Genomic DNA, 20406 nt, shown 5'->3' on the forward strand with positions numbered 1-20406 from the left:
ACAAAGTTCAACATCCTGGATGCACAGCAACTTCAAAAACATTTTGACTGATTTTCCTGAGAAAATGCACAAATCTTTCTTTCAATCTCTTCCAACATAAAATAAGCATCCTACACCGAAAATAGGGAAACATAATCCTTAGCCGAGTGGGTGTTCCAGGGTTCCACCACTCCAATAACATATCATTTTTAAATCAACCTCCAAAAAAACTGAAGACTTCCCAGTTGCATTGAACACAACAGTTTGATCCTTTTTTGGACAGTAGGATGCAATGCAGTGTTATGACTAGCTTTATTTTAGGGAGAAATCTCCTAATGCGGCAATTCTTAAGCTAATTTACTTTCTGAGGAAAATGTTGAAAACTGCAAATCTATCCCTTTAAATCTTATACTGTTTCTGTACTGACAAATGTAATTGCAGTTGCCACACTGTGCTTTTTTGGTTTCTTATCCGTAGAGAAATGATGTTCCTCTAAACCAGCTTTTTAATATAAACACACATGCATGTGCTGTTTATTGTACTTTAAAAATGCAAAAAAAAAAAAAAAAAGTGGAGGCAGAGAAAGTTCTTCAAACTGCATTCGTAGAGTGACCTAAGATGTGGGAAAGTTGTCTATTGCTTATGTTATTTTTTCACCCACTTTTGAGTGCTTTGAGGCTACATTTCCCCTGAGTTATGACAGATATTGCCACCCACCTTAGTTCTTCCTGCCTCTGCCCTAACAGAACCTCTTTGTTGTTTTATCTAATCAGATTCAGAGGCCCTGCTAGAGTTGGCTCTTTCAGACTGTTCAAAGCGGTTATATTTCTTATTTCCCAGGCTTCAGAAGAACTAAAAATAACCAAGTGAAAATCTGAAATGCACAGCTAATATTCCTGCCAGTGTTAAGCAGATATGTTGTCAGGACCAATGAAAGATGTTATGGATCTGCAAAATTTGAATAAATCAAAACACTTAATTTTTCTTTGCAGAATTTTCTGAGTTTAATCTTTCCTAAGCCACCAAGAAATTTTTATAAAAATATTTACCTTAATTTTTTCTAAACCAAACATATGCAGCATGTCTTCACACAAAGAGAAAAATTTATTACAAAACTTTCTATATACAAAGGAGAATATTCATGGCAGAGGGTTTGCAGTTCAAATGACTCTGAGGTGGAAGCGACCCAAGTTGTTTCTCCAGTCCTGTTGAGTGGGATTTGTGATCATGTTGCCTGATGTCAAGAACCGAGAACATTCACTGGCAAAGAAGGACCTACGGTAGGCATAGGACAACATTAGTCTAGTTCAAAAATGTTACAGTTGGTCAAACCAGCTATGTTTGTATCTTTGTGCAACATTTTCCCAGGATTTGTCAAAAGTGAAAGGCTGCAAACAGGAGGGATCTTGCTCCACTAGCTGGATCACACAGTAGAGCAATGTTTTCGAACGAGTTTATGGAGAATCGGGAAATGAAAGGAAGACTAGTGTTAAACATCGGCAAATGCAGTTCTTTTAATCTGAGTAAGTGAGAAGCAGCTTTAATTATTGACTGCAAACATTTACCCTCTTGAAGGCACTTTTAAATGCTTACCGTTGATGATAGGAAAGTTTCCTTTATGATGGTGAAGGTTTTATTCCTGCAGCCACTAATTACAGCAACTTTGCACTCTTCCCGAGGAACTGAAAATTTGGCAGGACAGGGCACAACGTTAAGGCAATTAAACATTTACACAAATAAGACATAGGGAAGATCCACTTTCAAAAAGTATGAGAAACAGTGCATGTCTGTTAACTTGCCGAAAACAGGAAATGGCCAGAAATGTGACAGCCCAGCTTCCAAACTCCAAACTTTGCAGCTCCCTTCAAGGGACACAAGTGGAAATAAGATTCGCGACCAATCTGGGTCTCTGGGATAATTTGAAACACAGCACAGAATTCAGTTCTCAGCCCGTGGAGAAACTGCATGATGGAAAAAACCCGTAGGGTGAGAAGCCAAGTTCAGTCTAGCTACTGTAACACAGTCAACCATAAATCCAGCCCTTGGGATCCGAGGACTATGGTGATCAGTGGTAGAACAAAATAAGACCTGCAGTGAACCAAAAGTGAAAATATTAAAAACGTGCTTTCAAACTGAAATTATAGGGGGGTGAACTATTTTATAACTAATCCTAATTTAACTACCATTTTCTCTCACACAAAATACATTCCACGTGATTTTTCAATTTTCTGTGCAACTTGTAGTTAGGAAATCCTTTTTCTGATGCATATACTGGAAAGGGTTTTTATTGCATTGTCATTTAAGGAAGTATTATCACAGTGGGTATACACAGAGAATGCAGTTTTAACTTCTTAGTTCACCACTGTTTGTTTGCTTTTCATTCAGTAGAAAACTGTTAACCCTTAGAAAAACATAACCAAGAATATGGTTAAATATTTATTATCATAATCTCATATTTCACATATTTGCAAGTTCAGTACTGAAATACTATCTGATGCAAAGCTTCAGCCAAACTGAATGTGGCAGACATTTTTGTTTCTTTTTTATTTGATGTCTTTTTCCCCATTGACATTTATAGATGATACAAAACTGAAATTAGACAACGAAACAAAAGTGTGGATATATTATCCCTTTTAATTTTGCTGTTAATATTTTGAAATTACTATACTAACACATGAAGCCTTATATTTTTGCTGTTTTGGCAAGAAAAACATATGTGCTAAGTGCACGCATGCCACACATTTAAATGAGAAGCTAATGACTACAGCAGTGAAATCTGGTTTCATAGAAGTCAACAAAGGCTTCCCACACATGCCAGCAGAGCCACAATGTTACCTTATAATTTGGGGCTCTGTCCAGCAGGATCTATTTCAGAATTCATGTCCATCCTTCTGCTTTACTAGCATTGCCGCCCAAATTGCCATGTTCCTGGCTGAACTTTGTGGTTAGCCCTGCTCTCCCCTTTTTTAAGCTCCACTGTTAAGAGCTCTTGAGAAAACTGCTCCAACTGGTTGGCATTAGAAGGAAATGAAAATCTTTTTAAGTGGCTATTGTGCATGTTATTTGAATGCACTGGATGACATTTCAACACCAGGCTATGCCTCCTCTCCACCACAGTCATCAAGAGTGGTTTGAATTTTTTTTTTCTTTCCCATATGGGCACTGAGGTTTCCAACAGCATTGATCCCTCTGCACATTTTTCTATACTTTGTACAAGGCTCTTTGAACATATTTCTGCAAATAGAAAAGCTTCAATGTGCAACAGTTTTTTAGCAGCTTGAAGGACCAAGCCCTTGATGTGATTATTTGATCATATATGAAGTAACTCTCATGATCAATGAATGATGTCACAGCTATCACTTTGAAGTTAATAGCAAAATTTGCATTGGCTTAAATCTGAGCAAGGATCAAGGCATGCAGCATCAGACTGACATTCTTTTAATTAATTTCCATATTTCTCTTTAAATGCTCATGCCTCACTCCATGCTTTTTCATGCGACAAAAGGGTAAATGTTGGAAACTGATGTTTTCACCATCAGTAGGCTGTCACGTGTAACAAATTGTTCTAGTATATTAGTTCATGTGGGCGTCCTGTCCTTGATCAGATCCCACATTTTCTGTAGAGAGCAGCAGAAGTTGCCCACAAAGATGAAAAATAATACTTTGCAAATAGAAATACAATACTCCATCTGCAGACAATAGGCTTGATTGAAAGAAGTGCTGCAGCACCTTTAGCAAAGTAATTCCTGTAGACTTGTGTGGAAAATACAGAGCCCATATTTCTTTGCTTCTTTGAATTTAAACTATAATTTATACTAGCATAAAAAAAATCTGGGATACATAAAGACCATATTGGAAGCACTGTCTTTATCTCTCAAGCTAACAGGAAATGAGACAGTAATAGGACTTTAACTAGTTTCTCACTTGCGATGAGTATCCAACACTTACCAAAGAAAACTTCCTTTCAAAATCTTTTTGTTCCAAGTCTGTTGAAGAGAGAATCAAAATGTGTGTGTGTGTGTGTGTGTGTGTGTGTGTGTGTGTGTGTGTGTGTGTGAACAATGTTCATTTGTATTCTTAAGCGAACTTGTTTTATTTTGCCATTTACTAAATGTTGGCATAAAAATTCTTAAAGCAACGTGACTCTCACAACAAACACAACTGACAGTCCCTCACTGGAGAGCACATGCAAGCACAGACTGCAATTGTTCTGTGGTTATTTGAGAGACAGTGGTCAGGGAAACAGGGGTCATTAATTTCTCTGCCTATTTTAAACATTTCCAGAGATGTGCTAAAACGTATTAAAAGCACAAGGGTCGACAACCAAGGCTGAAACATTAGGAAAGCTCTAGGAGGGGATTTCTGTGTAAAAGCGAAAAGGTTTGCTTTGAGTTTGACCTTTGCATTAGGGAAAGCGACACACTTCTAACTTTTTCCTTGTTGCTTTCCCAAAGGATCACTTGAACGACTTCTGGAGAAGCGTGTGGGGTCGAGCCGGAAGGAAGCCCTGTCTGACTGTGTGAGTGTGGGGTGTTGTTGCTGTGGAGGGGCTTCGGTCCCAGCTCAGGTGGTGAGAGTGCGACCACCAGAGTGGCTCCTGGATGCTTGGACAGGGAAGTTTACCCAACACAATCCCGCCGTGGCTGCTCCCGTGGCCGCTCCCGGACCCGCCGGCGCTGCTAGCCCGCCGCCCGCCAGGGGGCGCCGCTCCGCACGCCCGGCCACTTCCGCGACTCCCTCCCGTCAGGGCTCTCCCGCGGCGGGAATGGCCAGTGGAGCCCGTCCCCTCCCGTCAGGGCTCTCCCGCGGCGGGAATGGCCGGTGGAGCCCGTCCCCTCCCGTCAGGGCTCTCCCGCGCCGGGAATGGCCGGTGGAGCCCGTCCCCTCCCGTCAGGGCTCTCCCGCGCCGGGAATGGCCGGTGGAGCCCGTCCCCTCCCGTCAGGGCTCTCCCGCGGCGGGAATGGCCGCCAGAGCCCGTTCGCTCCTGTCACGTGCGTCCCGCGGCGGGCAGAGCCGAGCCGGCAGATTTGGCGGGATCACGTGGCGCGGTCCCTGCTGGCGGGCGGGACGGTGGCCGGGAGGGTTTCCCAGGCAACCGCGCCGCCGGGGAGCGAGGCAGCCGTCGCCGACTGGGCCCGGCGCGGTCCAGGTGCGCTGCCGGGGCAGTGCCCCGCTCTGAACCGCGTCTCCCCCGTCCTCGCCGCTCCCCGGAGCGGCCCCTCGGGCCGCCGAGCCGAGCCGAGCCGAGCCGAGAATTGCCCGCCCGTGTCCGAGCCCCTGCGCTGCCGTGTGCCAGCCTGCGTGTGCTCCAGGGAAAGCCGCCGGAGGATCAAGTCACGGCTGCAATGATTAAAAGGTTACATGAAATGAGTTGGGCTGTTTTAAGCTTTCCCTCATCCCTGTGGTTTAGCCATGCCTCCTCAAAACTACTGCTTCCTGCGCTGCTGTGTTGTAGCATATATCCCAGCAAGTGCCGCCTTTGTTTTGCGCACAAAGCCATTTGTGAGCCTCCGAGTCTAAAAAGTGTATTTGTTAAGGGCAGTGTTTCTGATCTTCTGTTACGGAAATTTTCTGACGTATTTGTTGTCCGTTTGAAAAATAAAGCTTTATAATGTTAGTTTTTATAAAAGCCGTAGTTATAAGGTAGGCAGAAGTACAGATAATGTCAGAAGAATCACTTTGTTTTTCTGGCAAGGCTAGGATGAAGTATTCCCCACTTGCTGAATTAGTTGGCACAGCTAGTAAACTGCTAAAGCATCTTACATTTAGCGTCAAGTGTTCTTTGATGCAAAAGTATAAAAGGGTACTGGATTATGTGTGTCCTGAGAGGGAGCATTCTTAATCTCCTTACCATGTTTTCAGAGATATTGTCCAAATGCTTACATAAGGATATCTTATTCAATTCAAAGTCTGGGCAGTCTGCTATATAACTTTTTTTTTTTTTTAACTGCCAAAGCCAAAGTGTCGGGTGGTCTATGGATGCTTAAGGGGTGAAAGCAGGAAGCAGTTGTCACAGCTCGCCTGTCAAAATCAATTTACTAGGTAGGTAACAGTCCTGTGCACTGAGTGGGCTCCATATTGGGAGAAGTTTTTATTAATGGTAAAAGCATTTCTGCAAATGTTTAGCCCTTTTATGTTTACATAGCACTTCTCAGCCTGGAAGATGCTTGGGTAGTTTAATGCTGCGATACATATGCAGTTTTGAAGGCAGCCATATGTGTTTGAGCAGTGTGATACACAAAAGCTTTGTAGCCTTTTGAGCATGGGGCTTATTTTGTACCTGAAAAATCAATGCAGACTCTTGGGAATGGGAGGGAGGCAAGAGCCACTGGCTTTCTGTGTCACGGTAGATCAAAACAAATCTCATTCTCTAATCTTAAAAGATTTTCATATATTTATTGATAACCAAGTCCTAAGTACAGTAGAGATGATGAAACAAAACCTACAGTGCCAGATGTGTCCAGTCTTGGAGAAAAAAAGAAAGGAATTAAAAGCCCCTAAAATGGATGGGAAATATTACTGCAGAATATTACAAATATTCTTTTTTGATTACGGATAAAATGCTTAACTGTGGGTAGCCAAGAGTGCTGTTTTTTGAAGAAAAATGTAAAGTTGCTGAAGATAATCATATTTTATTTGTCCCTCAAAGTTTAATTGCTGAAGCTGTTGTTTTGGAAATGAGTACTTTGTTTATAAGAAATTTTGGTAATTTAGGTATATCTGCATTGATTGTCTCATTCAGTAAAAGTTTAATATGTCTCATTCAGTTTAGATTAAGGATGGGAGGAATGATGTTTCATACTTCAGGATTTTTTTTTTTTTTTGCTTATAGCTCTCTATTCAAGCAAATCACCAGGTTACATCTAATTTCAGAATGCATTCAATTAAGTTTGTTTTTATTTTAGATTTTAGTTTTTAAACTCAGTTGTGTGGAAGGTAACATCCAGTTGAAGATTATGGCTCATCGATTTTCAAAAGAAGATTTAGATGAGCAGTTTGAAGAGTTTCTGAAAGAGGTATGTTTGAGGGCAAGGTCACATCCCTTTTCTCTGTTAAAATACTGAGAAAATTTGAATCTGGAAGAATATGAAATTGGAGATTCAATGTGCTTTTATCACATAACTTACATAGCGGTCTTATGTGTGGATCTTTGCAAGGTTTTAATTGCTAAACTTAATTCATACTATTTTGCTGTATTGAAGTCAAGAGAACAGTTTTGTGATTAAATAAATATTTTGTAAGTACTAGGTTGTATCTTCAGAAAGATCCTTTGCTTCTTGATTTTTGCTTTGATTTTATTGCATGTGTTACTTAGTAATAGAAGCTTCAAATTGATATATAATTAAAAATGAGGTTTAAAACTCTTCCTGTGTATAGACACAAGCTATGTTTTAAAAATTTCCTTATTTTTCTATGCGATACTTACTTTCACTGAAGTCTAGTTAAAAATTCTTGTATAAAATGAAACACGTTGTAGTAATTAGAAAATTTGAATTAGATTAATTTCCTTCCTCATGGCACTTGATGATTTTGAGTACAGGCAAAATCATGCACGTCTGTGAGTTATGACTTAAGCTAAGACATGACCGAAATGCTCTGACTAGGTATGTTTTTTCACTGCAACTAGACCTGTAATTTCAGAACTAGCCCTCCAGTCTATCAGACAAACAGTGTTTAACTCTAAAATATATATACCACATACATAAGGCCTCTATTAGATTTTATACCTTATATAAGCATAGCTAGTGATGGCAGAGAATATTCTTGGAGTCTGTTATATATAATGTATGCCTGAAGTTTTTCTGATGTAGAGGCTGAGCTACAATTTAATGACTACTAAAAGTTATTTAATTTGATGATGTAGCTGAGTTAACACTCCTGAATTCACTGAAAATTATTAATATTAGTAGATTTTAAAAATTAGCCTGTGCAGTTCCTTCAGAAGTTCTTTACATTCTGTTGTTATGAAGGGAGTTGCTCTGGGGAAGAGAAAAAAGGTTTATTCTTTTATTTGTTTTGAGCATCTGTCAAAAATCTGCATATGATTGCTTCTTGTATTTGTTCCTCATTTTACATGCTCTTCTTGCTCCTCAGCTATTGCCCACATTGAGAATGCTTAAGTTAGAAAAAAAAATCACAATAGCTGTATTAACTTAGTCTAAGTGGTATTTGGCACGTTCCAGGTAATGTAACTTTTAACAACTCGTATCTTCATTTCAAACTAAAACTATTTTAAACCTGCAAAACGAGTCATTAAAAATGTGCATTGTTCTGTGTTTTGCCAGCTGGATACAGACTCACATAACAACGACAGTGTCTACTCTTTGTTACTTTTACACATGCATCCTCTTTTATGTTCCTGTCTTCGCTTTTTTTTTTTTTTTTTAATAAAAAGTGTGTGGCCTTTTAATGTGAGAAAGATGAGAAGCTGATGTGTTCCATTGTTTGAAATCTCTCTGTAGGTGATGTTTGTGTTTAGGGGATAATGGTGGGGAGAGTAATAAAAACTGTTTCTCAGTAATTTGGGGAAGACTTAATATTGTTTAAGCAAATCTCTCAGAAGTTGATTTATTTATTTATTTACTTTTTTTCTGAAGGAAGGGAAAAAATCTGGAAGTTTCACTATCAAGATAACTGACGTGTTGAGAAAAATGCACCAATATTTTTGTGTCAGCATTTCTTTCCCAACTGTCTGCAGTTGACAAGATGGGTGGACACAGAAAGTTTCCAGAACTTGAGACCAACCTGTGGGGGTTTCAGGTTCTTTAGTTACAATACACTAAGGCGTATGAGCATCACTGAAGTTCTGCTTGCAGAGCAGAGGATACTGTTAGTTGTAAAAGAAAGAGCAAGTGATAACAGAGCTTGCTGCAAGCACCTGTCAGTGCTTCTAGTGCAGGAGGCATTCTGACCTTCGGAGACACTGGCATTAGTACTTGTGTGGTGACTAGTGTAAGGAAGTTGTTATTTATAGGATATGTGTTAGGAACGTAAAGCTGTTTTGTTCTATGTCACTGAGCCAACTTAAAGAAATTGCAATATATCCGGTTGTCTAGCAGTTTCATAATTTATTAAAATTGTGTTTTATTAAAATGCAAGGCTCAGAGCACTTTTTTCTTTCTTAGTCTGTATGACAAGCATTTAATTTTCTCAAATGAAACCATAAGCTCTAAAGATGTTCTTGGTCAGAGATGTTAATAAGAATAGAATATACCACCTAAGGAGTTCTTCTGCTGTGCCTTTTGCAATCAGACATGTCTATCTCGTATTGGCCTTATTAGCCACCAGTGTGCCTGTAACAAATGTGGATAGAGCCTTTCCCAAATCTTTGTTCATGAAGCCTAGCCATGATGATGATGATGATGATGATATTATAATTTTTCTTAAATTATTGTTTTATGTAATTGTCATTTGATTTATGGATGTTCTTGTTAGGCATATATAGGTTGAAGCATTAATCATATAGTAAAGGTAGGCTTTTATGGTAGTGCTTTTATGTAATAGGAATCAGGCAGTGGACTGCAGAGGCTTGTTTTAATAAAATATACCCTTATGTTTTACGTATTAAGTACCCACAATCCTGTTGCCTCTAGCATTCTGTTTATACTATCACATTTTCTTATTTGTGACTATTACAAAAGTGAAGCTTTTGAAATTTTGCCATATGATACATTTGATTTGTGAATTTGTTGTTTCTTACTGTTTACGGCTTTTGCTGACTATTCACTGTGTTCTTTAAGACACTATAGGACAATTGGTTTCAGCAGTTATAGCTAAAAATTTAGATTAAAAATATTCCACTCCCCTTAACCCCAGTTTACTGCTCAAGCTTAATGAGTGTATTTCCTTGTTCAGTGTCTGGACATATAATTGTGATGCTGAGCCTGCTGTAGGCCACAAAGAGCTTTAATAAAGGAAAAGAGCAGAGGTTAGTTGTGTTTTCCTTCCTGTTACCCTTCAGTAACTTAAATTCGTAGGATGTTCATACTCATAGACCTTCTCTCCATTGATTTAAGCCATCAGTCAAAATCGGTGTGGATGACTAACACATAGAAAGCTTAATACACAGTTGGGTAGGAATGGCTCTGGCATTTCTATTATATTCCATGAATACGAAGTATAAAATTAATTTCTGAAATATGATTTGCTGGGAGCTAGAGTGTTTATTTTTCGAATATTAATAATGTTCATGTACAAAACAAGGCAAAACTGTTTCTGCTTTACTTTATTATCTTCAGGGATGTAGTCAGGATTTTGGGTTTTATGTGTTGTAACTGACTGAAAAAGAGCTGATTACGCTATTCATTTGAACATATACTCTATATTAGCTTTTAACATATTCAGACTTTGGCAGTGGGGTTATTATAATATTCAGTATTTATGCCACATGCATATAGTTATTCTTTCTTAACCAGCTTTGTCATGCATATACAGCAGACAGTGGGGAGTAAAGAAAGGCATCTGGACTCAAAAGTCCAGAATCGAGTGGCTGAAAAACAGTTAAACAATGTGAAAATATAAAAGCTCTCTTTAACCTTGTATGCAATTGATTCAGTCTCTTTCAGATGATTCACTTGGAAATTCAAAGAAAAAGTCCAGCATCCTTGAGACATTGGGACAGCCCAGGAAAAAAGGAAGGAAGAAAAAGAATTCAATGCCATGGTGGATATCTGAGGAAGATTTGGATGATGGTGGTAATACATAGTTTTGCGATATTTTGGCCACAGGGGGTCAGGCTAGTTCTTTCTCATACTGCATATTAGGCCTGGTTTCAGATCAAGCTGATGCCAGTCAAGTGTTTTAGAACATTACAATGCAAGTTTGTAAAGTATAAAACTCAAATAGAGTTGTATTTTTTAAAAGGGTTCATATTCAAGCTGTGAGCTGCTGTTTTTTTCTGTAGCTTTTGAATTACTGAAACTTTTAAAGAATAAGCACATTATAAATAGTAAAATAATTAGAAAACGTTACTTATGAATTCTGCTAAAATATTGGTAGATATGTTTTGTAGCCAACCTGTTCTTTATACTGCCTTTTTATATATTTCTGTTTTCAAAACTATAGAGGAGAAAGACCAGTTTGTATAGACTTATGCTAACTGCAACATTTGTAATAGGTTGGAAAACCATAGAAAAACTTTTCAACATCAGCTTGATGTATATGTCAGTATCCTCAACATTTGCCTTGCCAAGAGCCATGGCTTAAGGTGAAATGGGCTGTGGTGGCATGATTGTTCAGTACTGACATGGTCATATAGTTCTTGAAGAAAATATATTATTGTTTGCAAGGTCTCTGCCTCTGTTTTTTCATTTCTCCATTGTTTTCTTCTTGGATAGTAAAGTGCATGAGTAGTGAGTTTCCATAGGGTGATTGCCTCTTGTTCTTGTAGTAACTGGGGGCTTCTTAATTTTCATGATTTATATTTCTTATAACTGGAGCTTAACAGAAAGTTACAAAAATCAGTTTTTCATATGACAGAGTTAAAATACTGTTGGTAGTCTCTAATTTTTAGCATAGCTCTGTCCTGTCGGTGTTGTCCTGGTTAGGAATCAAATCCTAGTCACCACTTGTGCCATTTAGGCATAACCCTAATAGGTGGTGCCTGGACTTCTTATCTCTCTCTGGCCTTTTAAGATGTTGCTGTAAAACTCAGATGGATATGAGCAAGTTCTTATCAGGTAGTTATGAGCTTTTCAAAAAATGGAAGGACAGAGTGTTCTTGCTGGGCAGTGTGAGAATTAAGAGGTTAGCATGACCTCATCTGGTGATGTTAGAATTTCAGCATGTTTCCATGGTTTTTCTGAGATGCTTGAGGCAACCCAACTTTGATGCTTCTCATGGTACAAAACACACTGGAATGGGTTCTTAAAAGGCAATTGGAGGGCAATTAGCTTAGAGTCAAAAGAGAGACGTTTGCAGACACGAACTTGGCCACCTTTGGGATAAACTGAGTTTTCCTTGGCAGTTTTATCTGGCTATAACTGAAAATTATGAATTCCATACATAGAGGAGGATTTAGACGTGTGTACACACCACAAACTGTGCTATGATTTTAGTTCATGTAGATACATTTATGGTGTTTTAAATTGACAGGTCAGGTGACGATAAGAAATTCAGCGTGGATAGGCTTATAGAGCTGTTGATATTTTGCTCTGTGTGTCTCTCTGTTTGTCTTTTATGCTTCCAAGTACTTTATCAAATACAGTTTTGCCAGATCTGATATTCTTCTGCAGGTGTATGTTGCGTAGTGTATTGCTTAGATGTATTAATAGTGGATGAAGGCACAGCAGTTTGCAATGTAAGTTACTGCATGGGATGACTGAGAAGATGACAATTTAGATTTGTAGTTCTTCATAAGGTTATTAAATGTCCCCTAAATAGCAAAACAATTGTCCTATGGGAAAAAATAAAAATACTGATGTGATGGTTACAAATATGAAAATAAGCTGAATTTAACTTCTGAAAAGTGTAATGTTGGCATACTTTGAAATTTTGTGGAGATCCATGTGTATTCTCCTAGGCTTGAACCTCCGTGTTGGTTGCAGATAGGACATTATCAAAAATTAGTATAGAATTAGTATTTTTAAAGAGTTGCAGAATTAGTATTTTCAAAGAGTTTTATCATGGTGAATCAAACTTATGTAAATGTATAAATCCCAGCTCCACCCGCAGCGTGGCACTGCATTACAAATACATGCTCCATATCTATCAGTTGGTGTGTTTGGGTGTCACTGTACAGAGATATATTGTTATCCTAACAAAGTCTGTCTAATTAGCTTGTGCAGTACACCAAGCTGATAGGTTGTTTCCAGTTTGAGGTTTTAATTTTGAGTTGCTTTGGTATCTATATCATGCTTTCTTGAAAGGCAAAGAGAATAAGACTAAATATGTGCTGTACATTTATTTTTTGTCTTTTTTTCCCCCAACGCATCTTGTGCCAGGTTTTGTAGATTAATGGTAACACTGTAGATTACTTCTATTCATTTGGCTGAGAACTATAAAGTTCTTTTAAAACAATTCCATTTTAAGATAATTCCACTAGTTATTCTAGGCACATTTAAACTCTGTTCTTCAGCTTTAAACTGAAATGTGCAAATTATGATTCAAGACACTGTCTTCCATATTGGGCACATTAAAGACCTACCTCTAACTAATGTCCTTTCTACTTGCTTTTGTCGTTTAAATGATAAAAAAGAAATTGGATAATAAGAATTCCTGTCCTGTCTTGCTTGCCTGTCTGTTCCATTTGTCTTTTCAAGATTTTCAAACAAAATTTGTTAAAGTGAGAAAAGAGAAGAAACTGACAGAAAAGCATGCTGAAATAGTGGAAAATAGTGGACAAAAGAGTCCCCATTCAGATTCCCAGTCTGGTATTTGATTAAATATGTTTTGATATATTTATTTAGTACTAACCTTGTATTACTACTGTGTTTCCTATAGAAAACCCTTAGCAAATTGTCCATTTGACCATTGTGTTCTCACTGAAAACAAGCTGCCACTTACTTCTTTTGTCATTTCCAGAAAAAACTAATAACTGTGTGAACTTTTGCTCAGTTGTTGTAACATCCTATATCACTACCTATACTGATGTAGTAGGACAGACAGTGTTGAATGTAAGCCTGGGGAAGAGAGGGGGTAACTTTGAAAGTCTAAACAAAAATCTCTCACCTCTAGTAAATACCTGCTTACTAAACTTTCTGTATTACATACTCAAGAAATATTAATATTCATTGTTTTACTTGTTTAATTTCAAAGACCACAGTCAGATAAGCATTTTACTCATTTTCTACTGATGTGGTTCTTTTTGCTCTGCTGACCAGTGTGCTGCTCTGTGCATGCTGCCCCTGCAATGGAAACAGTGATTGGTGTAATAATGACAAACTTGAATTGTTTAATCTGTAGGATTATTTTAGTCAGTGTAACTTCAGATTCTGCCTTTCAAATGAAGTCACTTCTTATGCTATCCAAAGAGAAAGTCCAAAAAATGATTAAAAATTATAAGCATTGATCCATTACTTTTCTCTAAAAGACACTATCAATTAACTTGTACTAGTTTAAACATGGCGTTGGTGTTAAATTCAAGCAGATCAATAATGCTTTGGAGAGCCATGGCAATGAAATATTTGGCACTTGGTCTCTAGATCATGTTGGTGAGCTAGTATATAGCCTGTAAAATATTTCCCTGTGTTAGCTTTCTAGAATGTATGTGCTGCCCTGTTTTCATAAGCCTCACTTTCATAGAATAGCTATAAAGCATCTCGGTCTGGGAGATAAACACTAAAAATTAATATATTTCTCAAATTGGGATTAATATTTGAAATATGAGCAATGGTAAGACTTTGGTAGTTATTTCAAATTACTTTTAAATTTCAAATTACTTTTAAAAGGTGTCAGATGTTTGCATTATGTACAATGGAAGGCATGCTGTCAACGCTTTGTTTCCCAGTAAATGTTTAGTCATCTTCGATGTTGGAGTTGTGTTAGTTTCTGGTCACATATCCCCATGCTCCTGTTTCTAGGTGGCAGAGGTATGTAGCCTAATCTCCTAGACTACTCTGTCTGTTGTGCCAAGGTAAATTCAAAAGACCTGTAACTATGAGTTTTCTCTGAATTAGTCGGTTTAGAAGCCTCTTCCACCCTGACAATTTAAACAAGGAAAAAAGACTTCATACAAATCATCTGGCCAACCTAAGGTATATAAAGGATGTAGTGAGACTATCATCTAAGTTTCATGAGAGCACAGTTTTCAGCATAGGTACTGTTATCTAAAACTTAATTCTTCTAATGTGAATGGAAGGAGCTTGATTGTATTTGCTGCTCAGCAAGTCCCCACAAGGATTTGAGCAAACAGCATGCAGTTCTATACCTGACAGTGATAAAGTCAGTAGTAATTTACACTTATGTACCTATGTTTTTCCACTTTCCTTTGAGCTGATCTAGATGCTTGCTTCCAAAACCTGTTGAAGTAGTTTTACTGATTTCCTTTTCCTTCAGGTAAAATATTGAGCTCCTCGAACAGTATATTTGAATGCAAAGTATACATGGAGCAAGAAGGAATTTCTCTCTTTTAAAAATAAAAGAGAGAGAAAAGAATTTATATTCTCAGAAGTTATAAGTATTAACTTTAATTTTTAGTTATAGATAGAAAAATTAGACACAATTCAATCTACAAGAAACTAAACTGTATTACTTTTTCAGAAGTGTTAATTTGAAGTTTCACATCTTATTTTTCTCTTTATTCCCTGTCCATTGTGCATAAAAATGTTTAAATGTTTATGTACACTTAGAAGTAGTTCCCTCTAAACCTTCTTCTAGTGCATCTCGCAGCAAGGCTTTGTCTAAATTCAAAATATTGGAAAAATTTCATAAGGACAAGAAGGATCCATACTTAAACAAAGAAGAAGGAACCCTTGCTTCTGACAGTCCAGACAATTCTGAGGGTAACAAATCTACTGCATTCTATATGATATTAAAAAAATAAAATGGCTCAGTTCTGACAGTCTTGGTCAAATTGGGAAAAAGTTACTTTTTAAGTAGATATTTGTCATTGTCTGTTTGAGTTCTTTTTATTTGTTTTTCAACTTTTCAAATGTGGTGGTTAGAAATACTTTTCTAAGTGAAACTCAGGTTCTTATTTTAATTAATTACAAGTGGCAGGACTTTAAAAAAAGAATACTGTATATCACTAGCCTTACAAAATGTTGCATTTGAAGTAACAGGTAGGAATCTTTAGAGTTCAAGAAAACTGCTGCTTTAAGAAGTCTTTACAAAAAATAACAAATACCCTTCTCCTCAAAAAAAAAAATCACTCTTGCTAGCTCCCCAGAAACAAGTAGAACTGTTCAAACAGCCAAAACACAGTGAAGTTACTTCAAAATCCATACAAGTTGATATTTTTTTCCAAGTTTGATAGGTTTCTCAAAGTTCAGATTGTGTAGGGTGAAGGAAAACAAACAGTCTTACTTTTATTAGCAACAGTAGAGTCCCCTGTAATCTGGGGTGTGTGTCTGGGTGTTGAGAGTGGCTAAATTGCAAAGTTTAATGGCTACAAAAACAGTATTTGTTTTTCAGATTATTATGGGAGGTGCTTTTTTAAAAAAAACTGATTTGACTCAAACACTGACTGGAAAAATAGTTAAAAATTTTTAGATAGCTTACATAAATCCAAGGAAGCCTTTAAGATCAATGTACATCTGTTCAGAAATGTCATTGAATTTGAGATTATTTAAATAAAACAACACGGGAAAATGTGGGGGGGTTTAATATTTTATTCTATTAAACATTCTAATTGGGTTTTTACTGACTTATATTCACTTCTCCTTTCTTGCAAATCTCTACATAGGAGGTCAGTCACAGTTTATCATTTGATTCTGCTAACATATTCTCATTCAAAAATCAGGTGTTTGGGGTCTGGTGAGATTATGGCTAATCTAAAGCTCTGCAAAAAACTTGTGACCCTGCTGCAAACAGACTCCTATTTGCTGCCTTGATAACTAGAACAGAGTTCCATCTGGGTAAATCGCTTTGAATTACTGCATTTGGCTACCTGAGAAATGGGCTATTTGCAGTTTTTTGCCTCTGTTCAGCACTTTGAGCTTTCCATTTTATACTTTTCAGTGTAGTAGCAATATGTATTTATTTAGGCATTTAGCAGTATGTCTTTATTTAGGCATTAACTTGTATGCGTGTGGAGCATCAGATAATGTCTCTGACATTTATTTGTTGCTTGCAAGGGAAATCAGTCAGAGCTCTGTAGTGAGGACAGAGCTGAAGTTAGATAAAGTAATGTGGATTTCTAAGATATAGAATCTTAGACTCCCAATAAAATATGCAAGGGGACTTTGTCATTGAAATAAAGGAAATAAACCTATTCTACTTCTTAGAATAATCATGCTGAGGGCTGCCCAGTAGAGATGGAAAAGGTGTTGAGACTCTTGCTTTCCCCACATTTTCAGTACCAAAGGGAAAGGGCTCTCTCCATTGTCATGATATAGGCAAGTATGGCATTTTTTAAAAGGGACTTGTATGAACCTCTGTAGAGGACAGAGGAAGAGCCCAGAGCCAAAGCACTTGGTCAGCACGTGGAAGACTGGTTTAGTGTTATTGATGCATGTATCTCCTCCAGTCTCCTGCAGCAGGAAATGACCTGTTGTCAATCTCTTTACCATTCCTGGTATTTTCAGTACAAGGACACAGTCTGAACATCATGTGGCCAGGCAGAACAACAAATTCTGAGTCTTTTACCAACTGAAGATTCATATTGGAAAAGACTGACTTAGATTCTGTTCCCTTCTGTGAGAACTGTTAAATAATTTCATATGTTATTTGATAAAATGCATAAGTAGCTTTTCTCCTACCCGTCCTCCAACAAGAACTTATACAGAATCTGAGTATAAACATGTGTGTTTTACGGGTAAGCAGAAGGGAGTTTTTGAATTAGTAATGTCCTGCAATATCTGGCTTTTAATCTTCCTTAAGGAAGTAGATAAGGCAGTGTTGTGCCTGAGACCCAGCATAAAGTTGGTAAAGTGATGTTGAACGCTCACAAGAATGAAATTACAATAAGGAGAGCAACTGCAAGTTGTAGTTGCATAAACATGGAAGAACTGGGTGTTCATCAGTGACCTTTAAGTAAATGTGAGTACTATTTTTTTCCTTAAAGCATTCAAGCAACGAATGAAATGTAGCTGCTAAGGCAATGGCTACAATTTTAAAAAACCTGTGGGGATCTGAGGTAGTAGATCAAATAAAATTAACAGGCTTTTAACAAAGAAATGTAATTTTTGTATAGGGACCTGTGTGTGTGATTGTCTTCAATGAGTAATGTGACAGTAAGTCAGTTTTTACAGTTTCTGCATTTGCTTCATGCTGAGCTTTAGGTTCATGTGCAGATGTGAAGGATAGGAAGACAATATATATAATAGCTTAATTAATTAAACAAGATTTACATATAGAATTATAGCAGTGGAAATAAGGTGAATGTGATTTGTGAGCCTGCATATCTTTGCAGTTGCAACATGACATTTAAACTGGTTCTGGAAGGTGACCGAAAGACTGAAGTGTCATACAAATAGCTTTTGGATGGTAGTCAAGAATATTGCAACTTTTTTCCTAGGAGTTCTTGGAGCCAATGGAAACTTTGCCAAGATACAGAACACTTCACAGCCTATGGGAGAAAGCTATGAGAATATGCATGTGGAAAAGATGCAGCTTCAGAAAAGTAATGGGGTTGCTGTCTCCTTGAGTAGCGACAGCCTGGAAAAAAATGGTGAGAACTGAGTGCCCAACCATTTCATGAAGTTAGGTATATCTAAATAAATTACTATTAAAAGCAGTTTACCATAATTCATTGCAAGATGGGATTCTTCACTTCCCTCAGCTGGATCTCGTGAAGTCTCCTAGTACTAGTTTGTGATTATTTGATACTGTTAATATTTTATGTCTGTCTGTAATTGTTGCTAACTGTTATGGCTATTCTGTGTGGACATTGAGCATAGACAGAGTTTATTCTTTGTTTTGAAATTTAGATTCAGTTTTAGCTTCTGGGCCTAATCAAAGTATTATGGGAGTTGGATTGGATACCTTGGAAGAAAAAGAAGAAAAAGAGATCTTCTTTGCCAAACTTGAACAGGAAGCTTCCTCTACTATTGATTATTCAAGATTAAATAAAGAGCTGGATTCTAATGATTCTTTCATGCTAGCACCATTTGTACGGTAATGTCAAGGGACTAAAAGTTGTGGGCTGTGTTAGTGGGCATGTGTGACTTGGGTATGGCCACTGAACTTTCGTGGGGACAACATCCTGTATGATTTCCATCATTTTTTTGTTTGTTTATGGAGGTTTGGCGTCTTTTTTTTTTTAAGACGGGGCAGAAATGAGCTTAATAAATAGAAGAAAGGAGTAAGGTGGAAGCACAACTTGGTGATGAGTCAACATAGCTGCACAGTTTGTGCCTAATTTGATAGTAACAAGTCAGTTTAACATTCTTAATTGTAAGGTGTAACTAAATGAAGAGGAAACAACTGATAGCAACAAGGAAATAGATCAGGAAAGATTCTGTGTCCCTTCAGACATAATATTACAAATTAATCTAGAGGAAGGATATAAATTCATGGACTGGGTCACTCCATTTATAATCAGTTATGTGAAAATAATGTCCAAACATCTGTGAGAGAAATGGATGAAAGGGAAGTTCAGGCTGCTGTTGCTGAAAATGGTGAGCTCAAAGGCAACTTCTGATATGAAAACAGTTGAGGGGCAGAATTCGGGAGAGTTTTAGGTAAGGGAAAAACTTTAATTTTATGGGAAAAGGGGAAAGAAAGGAGAGGGTTTATTTTTTATTTATTTTGTTAACACAGAATAAGAAGGTCACAACAGGAGGCAAACCAGATGGTAAAATATTTTTTGAGAAGCTGATGTAGATTGTTGAAGAGAATGCAGAAAGAGAGTGATTTTAAGAGATAGATTGAGAATTTTAACTATGGGTAGTTTTAAAATCTGAAATACTATGTTTTAATAATTGCTGACATTTTTCCACCTTTCTTACGTATGATTTGCTATGTTGGACAAATTCAGTTTTTTTATTTTATTAATAATTGTAAGAAGTATCAGAGTGTAGAGTTCCAAGAAAAAAAGTATATTTATTTGCTGTTCAAAATGAGAGTAGAATTTTCATTTTGTTTCTCAGAAATGAAAAAACTGAAAAAGGAGAAGAAGAACCTGCATATGAAGAGAAATCTGGTAATACAATCATTTTTCTTATCAGTAGTTTTTACATCAGCCTCTTAGTCTGCCTTTACATCATGACTGTGCAGCTGTTATTCAGACACAGGGGCTTGGGTATTAACTTCTGCTTTTGTCCTTCTTTATTTTTAAGTGGATTTTTAATCTGTTGTAACCCAAAACACAAACAAAAAAGAAAAGGAAAAAAAATTGTATAAAACCTCTATCAATCATAAGTGAAAAAAAATACTTTGAATGTTTTAATGTTTACTCCAGTGTCTTAACAGTCATCTGTATTTTTGTGCCATCTTCTCATGCCTGAGTTTAATCTCTGTCATCTGCAGTATTACTCTTATTTTTTTCCTCAAAATTTCCAGGCTAGACTCCTTCCATCTTGCTTATTTGCCTTTCCCTTGTCATCTCCCTTTGTTTCATACTTCATTGATAGCATATGATAGAATGTATTTCTGTAATTTAACAGATTGTATTTTCAAATTCATACATTTAGCTGAACTTTTGAGATGTCCTGTTGTCAGGCTTGTATTTCCCAAACATATTTGTAAACCGTAATCACAGGAAGTCTCCTCTTCTTGAAAACTTGATTACTCTGTCGACTGCAAGAAATCATGATAGTTGTAGCCTTTTTCCTAACAAAACAGTTGAAATTACTTGATTGTTAAGGTTATTTTTATGAAATTGACAC

At 37.2% G+C, this 20406-nt stretch overlaps 1 protein-coding gene and 1 long non-coding RNA gene across 6 annotated transcripts in view; one reads left to right on the forward strand and one right to left on the reverse strand.

The window, feature by feature from the left end:
- Positions 1-1064: 1064 nt before the first annotated feature.
- On the reverse strand, positions 1065-5003 carry LOC135412387 (uncharacterized). Of its 3 annotated transcripts, none has more exons than XR_010429623.1 (3): positions 4603-5003; positions 1573-3965; positions 1065-1254 (listed from the first exon to the last, which is right to left on the reverse strand). It is a non-coding gene; the product is annotated as an uncharacterized LOC135412387 (long non-coding RNA). The 3 variants fall into 3 exon arrangements; XR_010429622.1 differs by having other exon boundaries at positions 1573-2067; positions 3928-4982; XR_010429621.1 differs by having other exon boundaries at positions 1573-4828.
- A 131-nt stretch (positions 5004-5134) lies between these two features.
- Positions 5135-20406, forward strand: part of CEP162 (centrosomal protein 162) — a 44301-nt gene continuing 29029 nt past the window's right edge. Inside the window, exons 1-7 of one of the 3 annotated variants that reach the window (XM_064651105.1) lie at positions 5135-5336; positions 5937-6022; positions 6886-6996; positions 10536-10674; positions 18096-18248; positions 18508-18694; positions 19669-19721. In XM_064651105.1, the coding sequence (XP_064507175.1) occupies positions 6937-6996; positions 10536-10674; positions 18096-18248; positions 18508-18694; positions 19669-19721 (592 nt within the window). In that variant the 5' untranslated portion in view covers positions 5135-5336; positions 5937-6022; positions 6886-6936. The remainder of the gene's footprint in view (positions 5337-5936; positions 6023-6885; positions 6997-10535; positions 10675-18095; positions 18249-18507; positions 18695-19668; positions 19722-20406) is intronic. The other 2 variants (XM_064651103.1, XM_064651104.1) reach the window with 2 other exon arrangements.

This window comes from Pseudopipra pipra, chromosome 3, assembly GCF_036250125.1.
Source record: "Pseudopipra pipra isolate bDixPip1 chromosome 3, bDixPip1.hap1, whole genome shotgun sequence".
Classification (NCBI taxonomy): Eukaryota; Metazoa; Chordata; class Aves; order Passeriformes; family Pipridae; genus Pseudopipra; species Pseudopipra pipra.